This window comes from Schistocerca serialis, chromosome 6 (assembly GCF_023864345.2).
Source record: "Schistocerca serialis cubense isolate TAMUIC-IGC-003099 chromosome 6, iqSchSeri2.2, whole genome shotgun sequence".
Classification (NCBI taxonomy): Eukaryota; Metazoa; Arthropoda; class Insecta; order Orthoptera; family Acrididae; genus Schistocerca; species Schistocerca serialis.
Genome location: NC_064643.1, coordinates 366,074,948 through 366,093,043, shown reverse-complemented (window position 1 = coordinate 366,093,043; position 18,096 = coordinate 366,074,948). Strand labels below are relative to the sequence as shown.

The 18,096-nt window shown below is 40.4% G+C and overlaps 1 protein-coding gene across 1 annotated transcript in view; it reads right to left on the bottom strand.

Annotated features, from left to right (window-relative positions):
- LOC126484365 (acetylcholine receptor subunit beta-like 1) overlaps nt 1–18,096 on the bottom strand; it is an 883,730-nt gene that overhangs the window by 265,511 nt on the left and 600,123 nt on the right. Inside the window, exon 4 of the mRNA XM_050107835.1 lies at nt 4,494–4,603. Coding sequence (XP_049963792.1) covers nt 4,494–4,603 — 110 coding nt within the window. The remainder of the gene's footprint in view (nt 1–4,493; nt 4,604–18,096) is intronic.

Genomic DNA, 18,096 nt, shown 5'->3' with positions numbered 1-18,096 from the left:
CTTGGCTGTTAATAATTTGTTGTGGTGTTTGATGCATCTTTCCATGCTGCTGTATTCTGTGCAAGACTCTTCGTCTTCGAATAACTACTAAACCTCCATCCTTACGAGCTTGCTCGGTCTATTCATCTCTTGATCTCCCTATAATACATTTGCCCCCATACTTCATCCAGTACTAAATTGGTGGTTTCAGAATGTGTCATGTCACTGATCCCTTTTTTTAGTCAAGTTATACTACAAATTTCTCTTCTCTCCAATTCTGTTCAGTGCTTCCTCACTGGTTGCATGATGTCTATGTTCTCTTTTGTCTGAACAGTTTATCGTCCATGTTTCACTTCCGTATTAGGCTACACTCCAAATACCTTCAGAAAATACTTCCTAACCCTGTTTTAGATGTTAACCAAATTTCTCTTGCTCAGTAACACACTTCTTGGAATTGCCAAGCTACATTTTTCATCCTCTTTACTTCGACAGTCATCAGTTATTTTACTGCTCAAATAGCAAAACACATCCACTGCTCTTGGTTTCTCGTTTCCTAACGTAATTCCTTCAGAAAATCTACAAAAGCTATAAATATAGATTTGCCTCGCGTGTTCCTAAATTTCTCTGAAATTCAAGCTGATCTTCCCCGAGGTCGGCTTCTACAGTTACTCCATTTTTCCGAAAAGAATTTCTGTTAGTATTTTGAAAACATGACTTCTTAAACCGATACTTCGGTAGTATTGGCACCTATCAGCACCTGCTTACTATGGAATTGGAATTATTACATTCTTTTTGAAGTGTGAGGGCATTTGGCCTATCTCATTTATCTTGCATACCAGGGGACGAAGTTTTGTCGTGGCTGGTTCTCCCAAGGCTATCAGTAGTTCTAACGGAGCGTCGTTCACAATCGTGGCATGGTTTCGACTTAAGTCTTTCAGTGTTCCCTCAAATTTTCTCGCACCATCATATCTCTAATATCATCTTCAGCTGAGTCCTCTTCCCTTTCTGTAATATTTTCCTCAAATACATTTCCCTCTTACAGCGCTTCTAAACAAGGTGGGGTAGGTAAGACAAGCCACTCCAAATATATCGACAATGAATAAATATATCTAGATGCGGTTTTCGCCAAGCTATAGCGAACATTGTAGCGTATTTCCTGACGTTCGCAAGCAGTATTTATCGCTTATGTTTAGAGAATTACGACAGTGACTTCATTTTTTAAATGGAACTGTATGCTTTTTTCTGGTGGCATTTAAAAAAGTTTCTAAGAGAACTTCAAGGTACAGTTCGAGTGTTTATTATTTCGGCTTCCATTCCAAGATCTCAAAATGTTGACCTTTAGCACTGCTACACCCTATAAAGTAAATTCTGGAGAAACAATACTGAACTATGAATTTCATTTGGGGAAAAAGGTAGTGCAGGCCCATGCTATAAAACATTTCTTGTCTTAGGGAGTCGTCGCTGTTTCCTAATAGACCTCTTGTTTTAATTTTCGCCACATGTAAAGGGGTACAAGAGTTAAGTTCTGTGAATGTGCAAACCATTTTGCGTTTCCTGAACGACCGTTCAGATGCTCTCCAAAACTTTAGGGTTTATCATTACACTAGAGGCACGTTTGTCATGACGGTACCACACTGATTGCCTTATATGCCGTGGGATGTCTTTCAATTACTCCTACAACAGCATATCTTAAGAAGCCGAGATACTCGTGTGTATTTAGATTCCCACCAATATAACAGGGACCAGTGATGCAGGTCTTGAAAAACACGCACCAAACTGTGTAGACTTATAACTTTATTCACATCCACTTCTTTTAGTCACCGTAGATTCCCAACTGACGAGCAGTTCGTATTGCGAAGACTGACTTGCCCATGGTTTGCAAACGATGCTTATTTCTTACATGAAGTTTCGTGTAGGTATGCCACATCACTTTGCACTTTTCATAGATTACATTCGGAGAGCTGTAACCAAGTTTGCAAATCGTTACCCTGAAGCTGCAGATGCTGCAAAATGTGAAAAGGTTGAAATGCAATGTACTGCAGTGTTCGTAAAACACTAGTCTGGTTGATCCCTGTCGTTCTTCAGAGATGGTTCCTATTGGCATTTGCGTTGTGTGTTATTGCTGATAAAATGTTTGTTTCACTTCTTTCATCAGTTGCTCTTCTTTTTCCTTGGCGTATTTTATTCATCTACATCCCACACTTCCAATTCCTACAAAGTTTTTTTAAATCTAATGTTACAAATAGTGGGCGCTTGGCATAATCAGGGTACTCTTCAGCATACAACCGAACTGCTGCTCAAATAGTCTGGCGATATTCTCCATAAACGATAGTAAGTTTTTCGACTGTCTTATATATTGTGAATGTCTCAATACCTTTAGGAGAAAGTTATCTGATTGCAGAACACAGACGATGGTCTGCAAACCCACATGTAAACACAAGATACATACCTGGTTTACCTGTCTGCTTACATTTGAGATAGTAGGGCACGTGTTTGTGGAACCTCTTCTTCTGACAGCGTGGCAGTTGTTTGCGACGTTATTCTCTTGATACTGTATGATTAAGTCCCATACACATTATGTTAGTGAAGTCCTCTTAGTGGCTCATTTCAAAAGACATTGAAAAAAGTATATCGTTCCATCAGACAAAAAGAAGTCGGTGTCGATTCGGCGACTACAAGCGATAAAAATTGCTTGTGAACGCCAGGAAATTCGCCATATTGTCCGCTATAACTTGGAAAAAGCAGCACCTCAGTATCTTGATTCATTCTAGATGTATTTATGGTGGCCTGTGTTAATTGTCTCACCCTGTATACTCCTTCCACCTTTCAGGTTTCCCCTCTTTGTTTAGTGCTGATTTTTCATCTGAGCTGCTGATGTCCATATAGCTGCTTTTCTTTTCTCCAAGCGTATCTTTAATTTTCCTAAAGGCGTTATTTGTCATTTTCCTAGTTATATATGCTTTTATATCCCGCTACTCTAGCCAGCCGTGCTTAGACATTTTGCATTTTGTGTCAGTCTCAGTTTTTAGACGTTCGTATTCCCCTTCGCCTGCTTCATGTGCTGTATTTTTATATTTTATTTTTTTTATCAGTTAAACTCAATATTCTCCGTGATACCCAAGGATTTCTACTAGGTCTTGTCCTTTTACCTATTTGACCCCGGCTGCCTTCACTATTTCGTCTCTCTACACACATTTGTCTTCTATTGTATTTCGTTCCCCTGATGCAGATAATGGATACCCGAAGCTTTCTTGGAAATTCTTAGCAGCCTTCGGTTCTTTCAACTTATACAGATCCTGTCTCCTTAAATTATTACCTTTTCGCAATTTCCTCAGTTTCAATCTACACTTCATAACCAATAAATTGTGGCCATAGTCCACATCCGTCCCAGAAAATGTCTTACAGTTGAAAGTGTGCTTCCGAAATTTCTGTCTCACCATTACATAATCAATCTGCAACCTTCCGGTGTCTCCACATGTCTTCCACGTATGCAAATTTGCTTCATGATTCTTAAACTAAGTGTTAGCGCTGATTAAATTATGTTTTGTGAAAAATTCTGCCAGGTGGCTTTCTTTTTCATTCCCTTCCCGCCAGTCCAGTTTCACCTACAATTTTTCCTTCTCTTCCTTTTCCTACTACCGAATTCCAGTGCCCCATAAGAAATTTTCCACTCATTGAACCATGTCAATAACTTCTCCTATCTCATCATACATGTTTTCAATTTCTTCATTTGCCGAGTTAGTTGGCATATAAATTTTTATTTTTGTGGTAGGTACTGGCTGCTTGTCTACCTCGCTACGATGACGTGTTCACTCTGCTGTTCGTAGTAGCTTACTTGCATTCCTATATTGTAATCCACCTACTCATGCATTACACTATTTGATTTTGTATTTATAACCCTGCACCGGCCTTACAAGAAGTCCTGTTCGTCCTGTCACCGAACTTCACTAACCCCAGTGTAGCTAACTTCAAACTATCCACCTCCCTTTCTAAATTTTCTAACCTACCTGCCCGAATAAGGAATCTAACATTCCAACCTCCGACCCGTAGATGGTCGGTTTTATTTTTCCTAACGACTACATCCATCTGAGCAGTCCCCTCCTCGAGATCCGAAATGGGAACCATTTTATCAGCGTATTAATTTACCTAAGAGAATGCCATCATCATTTAACCATACAGCAGAAGTGCTTTCCCTCGGAAAAAAATAACGGCTGTAATTTCCCCTTGCTTTCTTTCGGCCGTTCGTACCAGCACAGCAAGGCTATGTTGATTGGTGTTACAAGGCCAGATCAGTCGATCATCCAGACTGCTGTCCCTGCAACTACTGAAATGGCTGCTACCCCTCCTCAAGACCCACGCGTTTGTCTGTCCTCTCAATAGATAGTCCGCCGTTGTGGGTGCACCTGCGGTATGCCTATCTGCATCATTGAGGCACGTAAGCTACCCCACCAAGACAAGGTCCATGGGGGAACTGCTGTTAATATAGCGTCCTGTAAATGGCAGCGCGCACTCACTTGTTGAAGAGCACGATATCCGGCTTCCAGACTTTGTCGGGCGGCAGACGCAGAACGCCGATTCCTCCGTAGTCGGCCTCGTCCCACTGCAGCTGGTAGTCGTTCCACACCTGCAACATACCGGGTGGCTGTGTTTAGCGGTGTTCTGCTAACTGACTGCGGTCAACAACGCTAGCGCTTCAAGTATCCAAATGCAAATTATATACATAAGAGGTTGCTTTAGATGAGTGTAGCACAAAACATAAATTGTAACAGAACAGTCAGATTTGTGCATCTCATTCCGAATAATCTGGAGAAATGTGTATTGTGTTCCCCCAAGATTTAATCTTAGTTCCAGTGCTGACTATCCTTGCAAATAACTGAGTATTTAAAAGACATCAAGGAGCATTTATTACTTTTTCAGATGACGAATGCAGGACGTAGGAAATTATACTCAATATTTTTAAAATATTTTGCAACTGGTCTCTTTGTTAATTAAAAAACCAACATACAGTACTGGCCATTAAAATTACTACACCAAGAAGAAACGCAGATGATAAACGGGTATTCATTGGACAAATATATTATACTAGAACCGACATGTGATTACATTTTCACGCAATTCAGGTGCATGGATCCTGAGAAATCAGTACCCATAACAACCACCTCTGGCCGTAATAACGGCCTTGATACACCTGGGCATTGAGTCAAACAGAGCTTGGATGGCGTGTACAGGTACAGCTGCCCATGTGGCTTCAACACGATACTACCGTTCATCAAGAGTAGTGACTGGCGTATTGTGACGAGCCAGTTGCTCGGCCACCATTAACCAGACGTTTTCAGTTGCTGAGAGATGCGGAGAATGTGCTGGCCAGGGCAGCAGTCGAACATTTTCTGTATCCAGAAAGGCCCGTACAGGACCTGCAACATGCGGTCGTACATTATCCTTGTGAAATGTAGGGTTTCCAGGGATCGAATGAAGGGTAGAGCCACAGGTCGTTACACATCTGAAATGTAACGTCCACTATTCAAAGTGCCGTCAATGTGAACAAGAGGTGACCGAGACGTTAGTCCCATAATATTTCACACACATTTGACCGAGACGTGTAACCAATGGCACCCCATACCATCACGCCGGGTGATACGCCAGTATGGCGATGACGAATACACGCTTCCAATGAGCGTTCACCGCGATGTCGCCAAACACGGATGCGACCATCATGATGCTGTAAACAGAACCTGGATTCATCCGAAAAAATGACGTTTTGTCATTCATGCACCTAGGTTCGTCGTTGAGTACACCATCGCAGGCGCTCCTGTCTGTGATGCAGCGTCAAGGGTAACCGCAGCCATGGTCTCCGAGCTGATAGTCCGTGCTAGTGCAAACATCGTCGAACTGTTCGTGCAGATGGTTGTTGTCTTGCAAACGTCTCCATCTGTTGACTCAGGGATCGAGACGTGGTTGCACAATCCGTTACAGCCATGCGGATAAGATGCCTGTCATCTCGACTGCTAGTGATACGAGGCCGTTGGGATCCAGCACGGCGTTCCGTATTACCCTCCTAAACCCACCTATTCCATATTCTGCTAACAGTCATTCGATCTCAACCAACGGGAGCAGCAATGTCGCGATACGATAAACCGCAATCGCGATAGGCTACAATCCGACCTTTATCAAAGTCGGAAACGTGATGGTACGCATTTCTCCTCCATACACGAGTCATCACAACAACGTTTCACCAGGCAACGCCGGTCAACTGCTGTTTGTGTATGAGAAATAGGTTGGAAACTTTCCTCATGTCAGCACGTTGTAGGTGTCGCCACCAGCGCCAACCTTGGGTGAATGCTCTAAAAAGCTAATCAATTGCATATCACAGCATCTCCTTCCTGTCGGTTAAATTTCGCATCTGTAGCACGTCATCTTCATGGTGTATCAATTTTAATGGCCAGTAGTGTATTCAGTTTTGCATTGCAAAGTGTGCTACTCTAATGATAAAACCACTAACGTATGCATAAGTTAATAATTAGACACCATCATCAAAATTTCTTCGGGTAAATACTGATGAGAAATTAAGCTGAGTAAAAAATAAATTTTTGAGTACGTGTTAAAAAATCAGAAATATCAAGTGAAGTTACGTGTTTGAAATAAAATGAAAAGCAACAATGCAAATGAAAGCAGTGAAGCGCAATGACGCGATATGGTATAATTTAGTTGCTGCATATCCACAGCGGGGGAGTCACGCTACAGACTTCCATCAGTTCATTCCTCCTGTTGTGCTACTCCAGAGAGGAACAACATTGCTCGTTTCGTCGAAAACCTTGAATGAGATCGAATGTTTGTCATCTCTTTGACTATTCGAATCTTTGATGGGTTCAGATTTTCGTTTGTCACAGCATATTCTTTATAAAAGGATTCCCTCATCACAATTACTGTTAAACAGCTACATGTTAGAGACAGTGTAGGAATGAAAATAATATTTATAGACGGGAATGAAGGAAAAGCACGAAAAATATAGAACACTTTAAAGAATTATTGTTTGCAAAAACGCAAAACGCTGTACAGAGTCGGGTAAGAATTAAAAAGAAGAAACACGAAGCTAACAAGGAACAACAGAAACGTCAGTAAATTGTACCATGATGGGCTCGGTGCTGTTCAACATAAATGTCTCGGCGAAGCTGCCGATCGAGGCGAGTGAGCGACATAAATGACGCTGTTTCTTCGCTGTGGCCGAGGTGAACGGATATTCGCCGCCCTTGGAGTCTGTTCTTGCTGAAGTTCGGCGGGACATCTACTAGCTGACCGGCGTATCTCACTTAGCGTGACTGCGTTGATACAAGGGGCACTGACTGATCTGACGCAGGGAACTTCGAGGTGCCTATGATGCCGCCATAGATCGGTGCTTGATTCTGTTATGTCTGTTAGATGCATTTTTGGTCGCTTGTTGATCGAACAAATCTAAGTCAATTCCACAGCGCCACCATAGGCTCAGGGTTCAGAGAAACCGTAAGTAACAGTTACTTGCTTTAATATTCTGTTGATACACTATGTGAACAAAAGCATCAGGCCACCTGGCTGAAAATGACTTACAAGTTCGTAACGTCCTCCATCGGTAATGCTGGTATTCAATGTGGTGTTGGCCCACCCTTAGCCTTGGTGACAGCGTCCACTCTCACAGGCATACGTTCAATCAGGTGCTGGAAGGTTTCTTGGAGAATGGCACCTCATTCTTCACGGAGTACTGCACTGAGGAGAGGTATCGATGTCGGTCGGTGAGGCCTGGCACGAAGTCGGCGTTTCAAAACGTTCCAAAGGTGTTCAATAGGATTCAGGTCAGGACTCTGTGCAGGCCAGTCCATTACAGGAAAGTTATTGTCGTGTAACCACTCCACCACAGGTCGTGCATTATGAACAAGTGCTCGATGGTGTTGAAAGATGCAATCGCCATCCCCGAAATGCTCTTCAAGAGTGGGAAGCAAGAAGGTGCTCAAAAGATAAATGTAGGCCTGTGCTGTGATAGTGCGACGCGAAACAACAAGGGGTGCAAGTCCCTTCCGTGAAAAACACGACCACATCACACCATAACACCACCACCTCCAAATTTTACTGTTGACACTATATATGACGGCAGATAACGTTCACTGGGCATTCGCCATACCAACACCCTGCCAACGGATCGCCACGTCGTGTACCGTGACTCGTCACTCCACACAACGTTATCCACTGTTCAATCATCTAGTGTTTACGCTCCTTACACCAAGCGAGGTGTCGTTTGGCACTTACAGGCGTGATGTGTGGCTTATGAACAGCCGCTCGGCCATGAAATCCAAGTTTTCTCACCTCCTGCCTAACTGTCATAGTACTTGCAGTGGATCCTGAAGCAGTTTGGAATTCCTGTGCGATGGTCTGGATAGATGTCTGCCTATTACACATTACGACCCTCTTCAACTGAAGGCGGTCTCTGTCAGTCGGCAGATGAGGACGGACTGTACGCTTTTGTGCTGTACGTGTCCTTTGGTGTTTCCACTTCCCTGTGATATCGGAAACAGTGAACCTAGGGATGTTTAGGCGCGAGGAAAACTCGAGTACAGACGTGTGACACAAATGACACCCAATCACCGGCCCACGTCCGAAGTCCGTGAGTTCCGCGGAGCGCCCCATTGTGTTCTCTCACGATGTCTGATGACTACTGAGTTCGCTGATACAGAGTACCTGGCAGTAGTTGGCAGCACAACACTCGTAATATGTAAAACGTATGTTTCTGGGGGTGTCTGGATACTTTTGACCACATACAGTATAATTTTGTTCATGTAGTAGCTCATATCTGATGCTCTCGCTGATCTTGTGCCTACGTTTATACTGCTGTCATCTGTCTTTTGCATTTTAAATCTTTCAAAGTTAATTTTTATTTTGCCTCTGTTTTAGTGTCGATAGAGTTCATTATTGCTATAATTAATTTATAATTTTCTCAATGTTAAGTATTTCTATTTGTTTAAAAGCTAAATTCTCGATTTGGAGCAAATACGGTAGGCATTCATAAATACGATGTTTTTGAAGAAATGGAAGAACTAAATTTATGAAAAGAAATATATTTAAAACCAAACTGAACGAAATAAAATAAAGATCTCAATCACTTTCATATGTATTTAAAAGAAATTATCGTTCTTTAAGTAACATCGGGACTGACGGTCACGAAGTAGATGAAGGAATTCTACTATCTAGGCAGCAAAATAACCAATGACGGTCGGTGCAAGGAGGACATTAAAAACAGACTAGAACTAGTAAAAAGGGCATTCCTGACCAAGAGAAGTCTACTAGTATCAAATATAGGCCTTAATTTGAGGAAGAAATTTCTGAGAATGTACTTTGAATCACAGCATTGTATGGTAGTGAAACATGGACTGTGCGAAAACCGGAACAGAAGAGAATCGAAGCATTTGATATGTGGTGCTACAGACGAACGTTGAAAATCAGGTGGACAGATAAGGTAAGGAGCGTGGAGGTTCTGCGCAGAATCGGAGAGGAAGGGTTTATGTGGGAAACAGTGACAAAGAGAAGGGAAAGAATGATAGGACATATGTTAAGATATCGGGAAAAGACTTAGATGGTTCAAGAAGGAGCTGTAGAGGGCAAAAACTATAGAAGAAGACAAAGATTGGAATAGATCCACCAAATAATTGAGGGTGCAGGACGCAAATGCTACTTTGAGATGAAGAGGTTGTCTCAGGAGAGGAATTCCTGGGATGGGGGTAGGGGGAGGGGAGCACCAAACCACATGCCTGTGCTCGTGCCTAAGCCTTTATGCTGTAGAGCTACTGGATAAAAGCAGGTTGTTTTTAATATAAAATGTGGAAAGGCTTTCAAAATAAAAGTTTTATTGCCCACATCGCAGTTGATATGTATCTTGATTGCTGTTTAGCGAAATTATATTATCTTCTTCAGATCTCTGTTCCATATAAGTTACAAGGAATGTAATTGAAACAATTTCGAAAGAAAGTTAACTCAGATTTACGTACTATCGGATACGTAAATTATGAAGTCCTTACGTGTGGCACATTGCCATCTGGCCATTGAAAAAATTTCAACTCCTCGTATGGCTCTGCTATCGTCTCGGAGATTTTGTAGTTGTATTACGTCATGCATCTTCACATCCTTTATTGATCTACTGTATATAAACAGCATGTATGTATAAATTTCTAGCAAAGATTTTAACTTCAAACAGTGTTATCCGTTGATGGTTGTACATCTTCTCAAACATAACGGAAATCTAACTCACTTACATTAAATATGCCGATGTAAACAAATAAGTTTACTTTATATATAGCTTAACGTTGTTCCTAAATTACATGTTAGTATGTACTAGACTACTGCCACCTGGTGCTACCTCGTCGTATTATGTAGTTCTTTTGACAACTTTCAGGCAGTACGGGGCCGGTTGTCAACATACATACATCTGACAGCAGCGTTTGTGCTCCTTCTGATGCATTTGATACCACTGCGCTTTACTAATACATTTATGACTTTTAAGTGTTCTTAGTGTTGCATGGGAGTAACCTTTCAGTGAGGTAAATACTATTTTATTCTGTGTCGGTGAAGTCACTCTAAAAACTTTTTATCGCTTTCTTTTACATCATATTTTTCAATGTTTTCAAAGGCCAGATGCCAATGTGCCGCACGTAGGGGCTTTGTAATTCGAGTATCCGATGATATGTAAAGCTAAGTTAACGTTTATTTAGAAATTACTTACGATAATTATAATCCTGTAACACTTGCATATCTGAAAATGGCAGTATAACTTTGCTGAAACTAGCAATCATGGTATATATGAACTGCGACATAGACAATAAAACTTACATTTTGGAAACTATTTTACATTGATATAGAGATCTTTCTCCGTCTGAAAATATCAGGTAAATACACTATTTTTAATAGTTTAGTTTCTAATGAGAAATTATTTTCGTCTCATTTTCACAAACGAGGGTCCACCAAGGTGGATGGCTGTATGGCGTGAAACGTGGCACGCAATCCTACACCAGAGCGTGGGTGGTTTCAAAAACTCAATTCCATCCTTTGTCCCTGGTATTCCAGTTGCAAATTCGGAAGTAAATGAATTACATCGACAAAATTTTATTACCAGATAAAACAGTGATAATTAACACTTACTTCGTTATAAACATGGAGGTGACAGAAGTGGGATAGCGATTTGCGCTTATCCAGATGGCGGTAGTGTCGCGTACACAAGGTGCAAAAAGGCAGTGCTTTGGCGGAGCTGTCATTTGTACTCAGGTGATTCGTGTGAAAAGGTTTCCCATGTTATTATGGCCGCATGACGGGAATTAAAAGACTTTGGCACATGCCAAAAGTACTGTAAAGTAAATACACTGTAGAAACAATGCACGACTGTAATAGTAGACTAAAAAATAAATACATCTATTAATCACTTTTTTATTGGAAACCAGTAGACGCCTATTCTAATTGACCGGGCTATTACGACTATCGCGGGAAACGTTAGGGAATTCCCCTGTCAGTTTTGCGTCGTTGTCAGCTTACGACATAAAATTTATGGCGTGAACTGCGTTTAGTTACAGAAATGAAGTAAAACTGCTACTACCCATTGTAGATATGGACACCACCGTCTTTCCATTGGACGGGAAGCAGAATACGATACACATGTAACTTGGCTGATTTTTTTACACCGAGGCGCAGGGCCACTTCATGCGTGAAGTCCGTAGCATCTGCTACTCTTGTTACGTGGCCAATCCGGCGTTGTTAATATCACATTAATTTTTATATTAAAGGGTTAGGCCCTTTTGAACCACAAAATTCGATCTTCAGAGTGAATCTATCACTTGTAAGAGAATGTCCGCTAATGTGAATCTTCTCGACAGACTAAAATTTTGTACCAGGCTGGGAGTCACGGTCAGTCCGAGTTCGAGGCTCATTTTTACACACGCCTTTACTGCCTCAAGAAGTTTGAAATTTGTTTTCCTGCCGGTCGCCATCTTGTTCTCTGTACTACACACAGCTTACAGTTATACCGAAAAGAAGGATATGATATTCTAATGAAATGAAATGAAATATCGTGTGGCTTGGGCTTCCCGTCGGATAGACCGGTCGCCTGGTGTAAGTCTTTTTAATTAACGCGAATCTTTGCGGAAGACATGATGATGACGACAGTACAACGCCCATTCCCTGAGCAGAGAAAACCTCCAATCCAGCCGGGAATCGAATCCGGCCCCCTCTCATGACATTCAGCCGCGCTATCCTCTCAGCTGTGGAGGCGGGCATCTTCTAATGATACTCATGCTTCTTAAAAAAAGGTATTTCAGGTATCGAGTTTGGTTCCATAAGAAACCGATGTGCACGGCTACAGTAGACTAATTATTTTGTTAAGACCATTAGCTAAAACATGTTCAAGAAAATGTACACCACGAATCAGGTGTGTACAGGATGGAATGTCTAGACTTTAACGGTTGTTACGTGGAAAGGACCTGTACAAGACTTGAGATCAAGTTTGCCGAGCACGTAGTTTTGGTTAGACGGGACGTAGTTGAGAAATCCAACTTCGCTGTTCACCTGGTTCAAACTGGACACCCGCCCCTCCCCGCACCCACCTCTCTAAGGTCGTGTGTCACGTTCTTACACAAAGCTGAGAAGGGCAGGTCCATGGAGGAGATGGAGATATACTGCCATCCGAGCTCATTTCATTTTCACCTGCTCGATGAACAGGTTTTGATAAAGAGTAGCCGATTTTGGGAGCTCTTCGACGGTCTCCTCCTTCGGCGTCACGTTCCAGGAGGGAACTAACATGGAAATTTTGGCATGCTTTAACAAGAAAACTCCAGGCTAGATATTTATTATTATCAGTGGATGATTTTGTCTTCAATTTTTTGGTACTAACCAATTTTCTGTCGGTTTTACATCTTTAAACATTCTTTGTTTAAAGAACAAGTATTTCTTTGTTAAATTTGCTTAAGTATTTTAATTTAAAATATTGTTTTGTGGGATGATCAAACAAGTTGAAACACGTATGTAACGCAGCAGCGATGGCGAGGCATTGTAGCATCTGTGACCAGAGAGTATGCGCTTGACCGCGCGAGTGTTGCGAGCGGTTCTCAGTCAGTAGTAGTCTTTGCGAGTTAGTTGTCGCTATGCAGAGTAGCAGTCAGTCAGTCGTTGCGAGTCTGTAGCTCTGTCTAGTTGAGAGCAGTTCTCAGTCTGTAGTCGTCATGCAGAGCGGTCGGTCAGTAGTAGCAGCCCAGTGCGGTTGTGTGATGTAGGCGGTCGGCAACAATGGTCAAGATGAGGAATAAGGTATACTGTTAATTAATATAATCATTAGATAATGAAAAATTTTATTTATTGTAATTATTCTCCAACAAGTCTCTCAATAATAATTTTTTATTTCAAAAGCATTTTCTCAAAAGTTTAATTTTTTCTGAACTAAAGATCTCGTTGCACTTCCCATTTCATTCCACTTCCTTTTGAAGAAAAATTTCACTAGAATTACAAAAAAAAAAAGGAGAATATTATTATTTGCAATGTAGTTCCTCCAAGTGGTGCGCAACAACAAGAGCAGATATGTGACATCCATTTATTCTGAGGTAAGACTTTAATTCTGATTGTTTTTACACAGGGCCAAAAACCGATATTTCGGTTTAATTGAATTTTCTTGTCACTGAATGGACTTTAATTTTTTGAAGGATTTATAATTGAGTCAGATTGCGAATTTCACATTTGTTGCCATTGTCAGTACATTTGATTGTAGGCAGGTTACGCATAGAGCCATGTCCATCAGCATTTCTAATTAGTATCGTTATTTTCTTTTAAAATTGCGGTGGGGAGGTTACACTTGGCTCCCATTTCTATTAAGTATTGCTATATTTTCTTATATAAAAAATTACACTGGGGAGGTTACACTTGGCGACACCCAGTCCAGGATCGTATTTCGTTGAGAGTCTTTTGAGCGACAGTCAGATATCTGCTCTTATTTGCTTAGATAATTAGGATTTGGCGCAACGCTTTTAATAATATTGTGACTTTCTTTCTACAGGTCAACGGCAATTTGCTGCTTTGTTGTATTTGTGTGTTGCTTTTGCATTGTGCTTATTTGTTTTGTGAAAAATTTTGACTATTGTAAAAATGCCGCGAAAGACTGTGAATAGTGTATCGCGAAGTATTGTGAATGAAATTACCGACTTAAACAACGTGACCGATAGCAATTGTGATACGCAACGTAATGATGACAATCCTGCGTTCACTAACAATCAGTGCATTCCAACCACTAATGATGACTTTCACCTTAATGATGAACAAACGAACTCAATTGTCTCGTCTGTTAACTTGACGACAATTGATGACGCAGAATGCTCTATGGTAATGAGCGCTGTAGAGCTTAACACACCCGATTTGGAAAATTCAAGTAATGTACAGTCAAATCTGTCTAATGAAAATGAACAGATCACACAAAGTAGGACAGATGTATTTAATTCCGAAACAATGACTGATAGTATACATTTGACTGACAAACCTTTTTGTAAATTTCAGAATGACCAAATGGTTACAGAAAGTGAAACAATTCCAGATCCACTATTGAACAGTACAGATAATAGAAATGGTAATTTTGGCTCGGATCCAATTATGGCAATACTGATACAACTTAGGGAAGATAATAAACAACAGAGTGAAAATTTCAAACAACTTAGGGAAGATAACAGACAGCTTAGTGAACAAATTAGAGACGTTGCCGCGCAGTGGCATGACACTAAGGAACAATTGCGCGTGGAAATTGAGGCTTGTTCTCAAAAAAATAGCGAAGAAATTAAGTCTGTTGCGCAAGAATTAAGAGAAATGCAAACAGCCGCAACAGAAACACTCAGAGACGAAATTAGCGGAGTCGCTAAACAATGCTCTGAAAAAGCTGCACAATTACGGGACGAGTTTAAAGCAATGACGGTAGAACTTTCGCGCACTATGGACGCAAAGATAGACGCGAAATTCGAACAGCAGAACACTCAGATTAACGAGCGCTTTAGTCAGCACATACAGAACAGTGATACGCGTTTCCGCAGATTTATTCAAGATCAAAACAAAGTAAAACGACAAGTCATGGAAACAATCACTGCACAGAGACAAGAGGACAAACGTAAAATATTCGCGAAAGCGAAGACGTATGTAGACAATAATATTACTACAGTGTCCGACAAAATTAATACCATAGAACAATTGAACGCGGAATTACGGGATGAAATTTCTGATCTTAAAGCAAAAACGGATACACACACAGTAAATATTCAAACAGTGACAGATAGATTCGAACAACTAGATCTAACACAGGATTGCGATGTCATCAAAGCTGATGTTAAAAAACTGAGCGAAACTACGCGCAAGTTGCAAAAACAGATTAATGCGTCTGATTCTAAAACCGATGATCAGGTTAAAATACTGACTGAAAGATGTGATGAATTGGCCAGTCGTATTGATGTTATCGAAAATACTAATGACAATAAATCAGACGATACTGCACCGGTTTCTTTTATCCAAACACCTGAATTTCAAAATTTACAGCAGACAATTAATGAAATCGATTCATCTAACAACGCGTTACGTCGGAAGTTATCAAATTTACAACAAGAAGTAACAGAAATGAAAAACACTTCTGTTAATAATACACAACAGACGCCACTTTATGAACATGTGTCAGAGTCACGCAGCGTGTATAATGTGAGCAATTTACAGCAACTACGCGACTTAAAATCCGAAAAGCCACGCGACTTAAAATCTGAAAAGCTACGCAACTTGAAAACCGAAATGACAGAGACGAACAGATTCACACACAAACCTGAACGTGTTATCAAACTGAGTGACGAGAACGTAGATTTCGAGCAATTTGCATTTGTAAGCAAATGTAAAGAATTTAATAATGACAGAACACAGATACACGATTTGCACTGTATACGACAATTTATCTTTGTACATTCACCGCTATTATCGGTAATGGAGAAACTAGCTTTGAACCAGATGCGACAATTTATTTTTGTATTTACAACAGCATTGCCTGTAATGAAGAAATTTGAATTAGCACGAATACAACAATTTGCCTTTGAAATTTTACCGCTATTGCCTGTAACACAAAAGCTAAAATTTATTTGCAGTGCGTAAATGACCTCAGGGGATTCATTACGCTTTAATGAATATGTGCCGTAGCGAGCATAGGGCCCCGAGCTGTAGTAGTGCTGTTTCATCTTTAGTTTTCTGCACTGCTGCCTTTTCTTCTACTATCCTTTATATCTATCAAAACTGCTCTTCAACTATTGCTCTACCTAGTATTAAGAAACGAGTAATGAAAACTGGATGTGACAAATTTTTAGCGAATGTGACAATTTTCATTAGGCACTCCAGAATCACGAGAACTTTAATAACAGATAAAAATCGTAATCATCAGTATGTGTAAAATTAACAGCAAACGCATCTTTTGGTAACAATAGATGTTTTTCACCACAATAGCATGAAAGTCAGCCGCTTAGCATACCTAACCAACAATGCAGTCTACAAGGTCAACCAAACTTTAATGTTTCGCCGCGTGCATGTATAGTCTCAGCGCCAACAAATAGTAACGCATGGCAGCAAAGAAATAACTACGTACAGACAACACTCTATTTCAATTCCTATCGCAATACACCGTATAGGAATGATTATTAGGACAGACGTAAAAAGAATGATGAGCACAATTTTCAGCGTACATTTAATAACAGTCGATCTTATGAGCAGCAACAACATCAGCAACAACAAATAATCATGAATGGAACAGACAATAGGTGTCATCCATAGCGTAACACGTCAGTAAGAAATAACAGAACAGTTCATATAGTGGATATGCCACAGCATCCTCCCGTAAATAACAGGACGAACGATAGAATTTAACCAGATACAGCACAGATTGCATACTACAGTAACGCAAACATTACTTTTGACACGCAGAATTTTGTTCACGAGAATGTTATTTGAAACATGCTTTATTGAATGCTCTACTTTTATCGCACCCAGATCTCACCAGAAATTTTTCCATTGCCACTGACAGCTCTAACACCGCTTTAGGTGTACATATTTTTCAGGAAATTGAAGAAGATGGTTCTACAGTAATTAAAAACATCGCATTTGCAAGTCGCATTTTGTCACCTGCTGAACGAAATTATTCCGTTACAGAACTGGAAACATTATGTGTTGTATGGGCTTTTACGAGATTTCGGCACTTTCTTTATGGCAGACATACCACCGTTTACACAGACCATAGAGCTATACAATTTTTGCTTTCAGCTAAATTTACTCACGACAGATTAAGCAGATGGAAACTATATTTACAGGAATTTAATTTTACAATAGTTCACATTCCCGGTACGCAAAATGTTATAGCAGACGCACTATCGCGTTCTCTCAGTAACAATCAGCAAGACGTAGCAACCAACTTCTGCAAAGCAAATTTCAGTGTCATGTACATTCAGCAGGTTGCATTTGAAAATTTTATTTCATCGTCATTACAGGACATAGCACAAGAACAAAATAAGGACAATGTGTGGAAAGAAATTAAACACCTTTGGCAAGATAGGAAAAATGTTACGATTAGGAACCACTACACTGTACGCAATGACATTCTGTTTCGCCGCTCTCATCCTGACAGCAACATTTGGTTATTATGCATTCCTGACGAACTGGTTAACAAACTAATTTGGTACACTCATTTAAGTTACGCACATTACGGAGCACGAAAATGTTTTCTTATACTGAGACAGAACTGTTATTTTACCAACATGGAAAAACGTATACGACGAGTTTTAGCGTCTTGTAAAATTTGCCAGAAAGCTAAATCAGACACCACTTCACATATTCCTCCTTTATATCCCATTATACCTGTGAAATTAAGACACTTGGCCGCAGTAGATATTTTTGGTCCGATTCCGAGAACTAACAGAGGTTTTTGCTACATTTTTGTCGCTGTTGAACTCACTTCAACATTTGTTACTTTCACTCCATTACGCAAAGCTACTGCTAAAACTGTTTCAAATGCATTTATAAAACATTTTCTATCTCATGTAGGGCATGTAATGAAAGTAATTTCCGACAATGGAT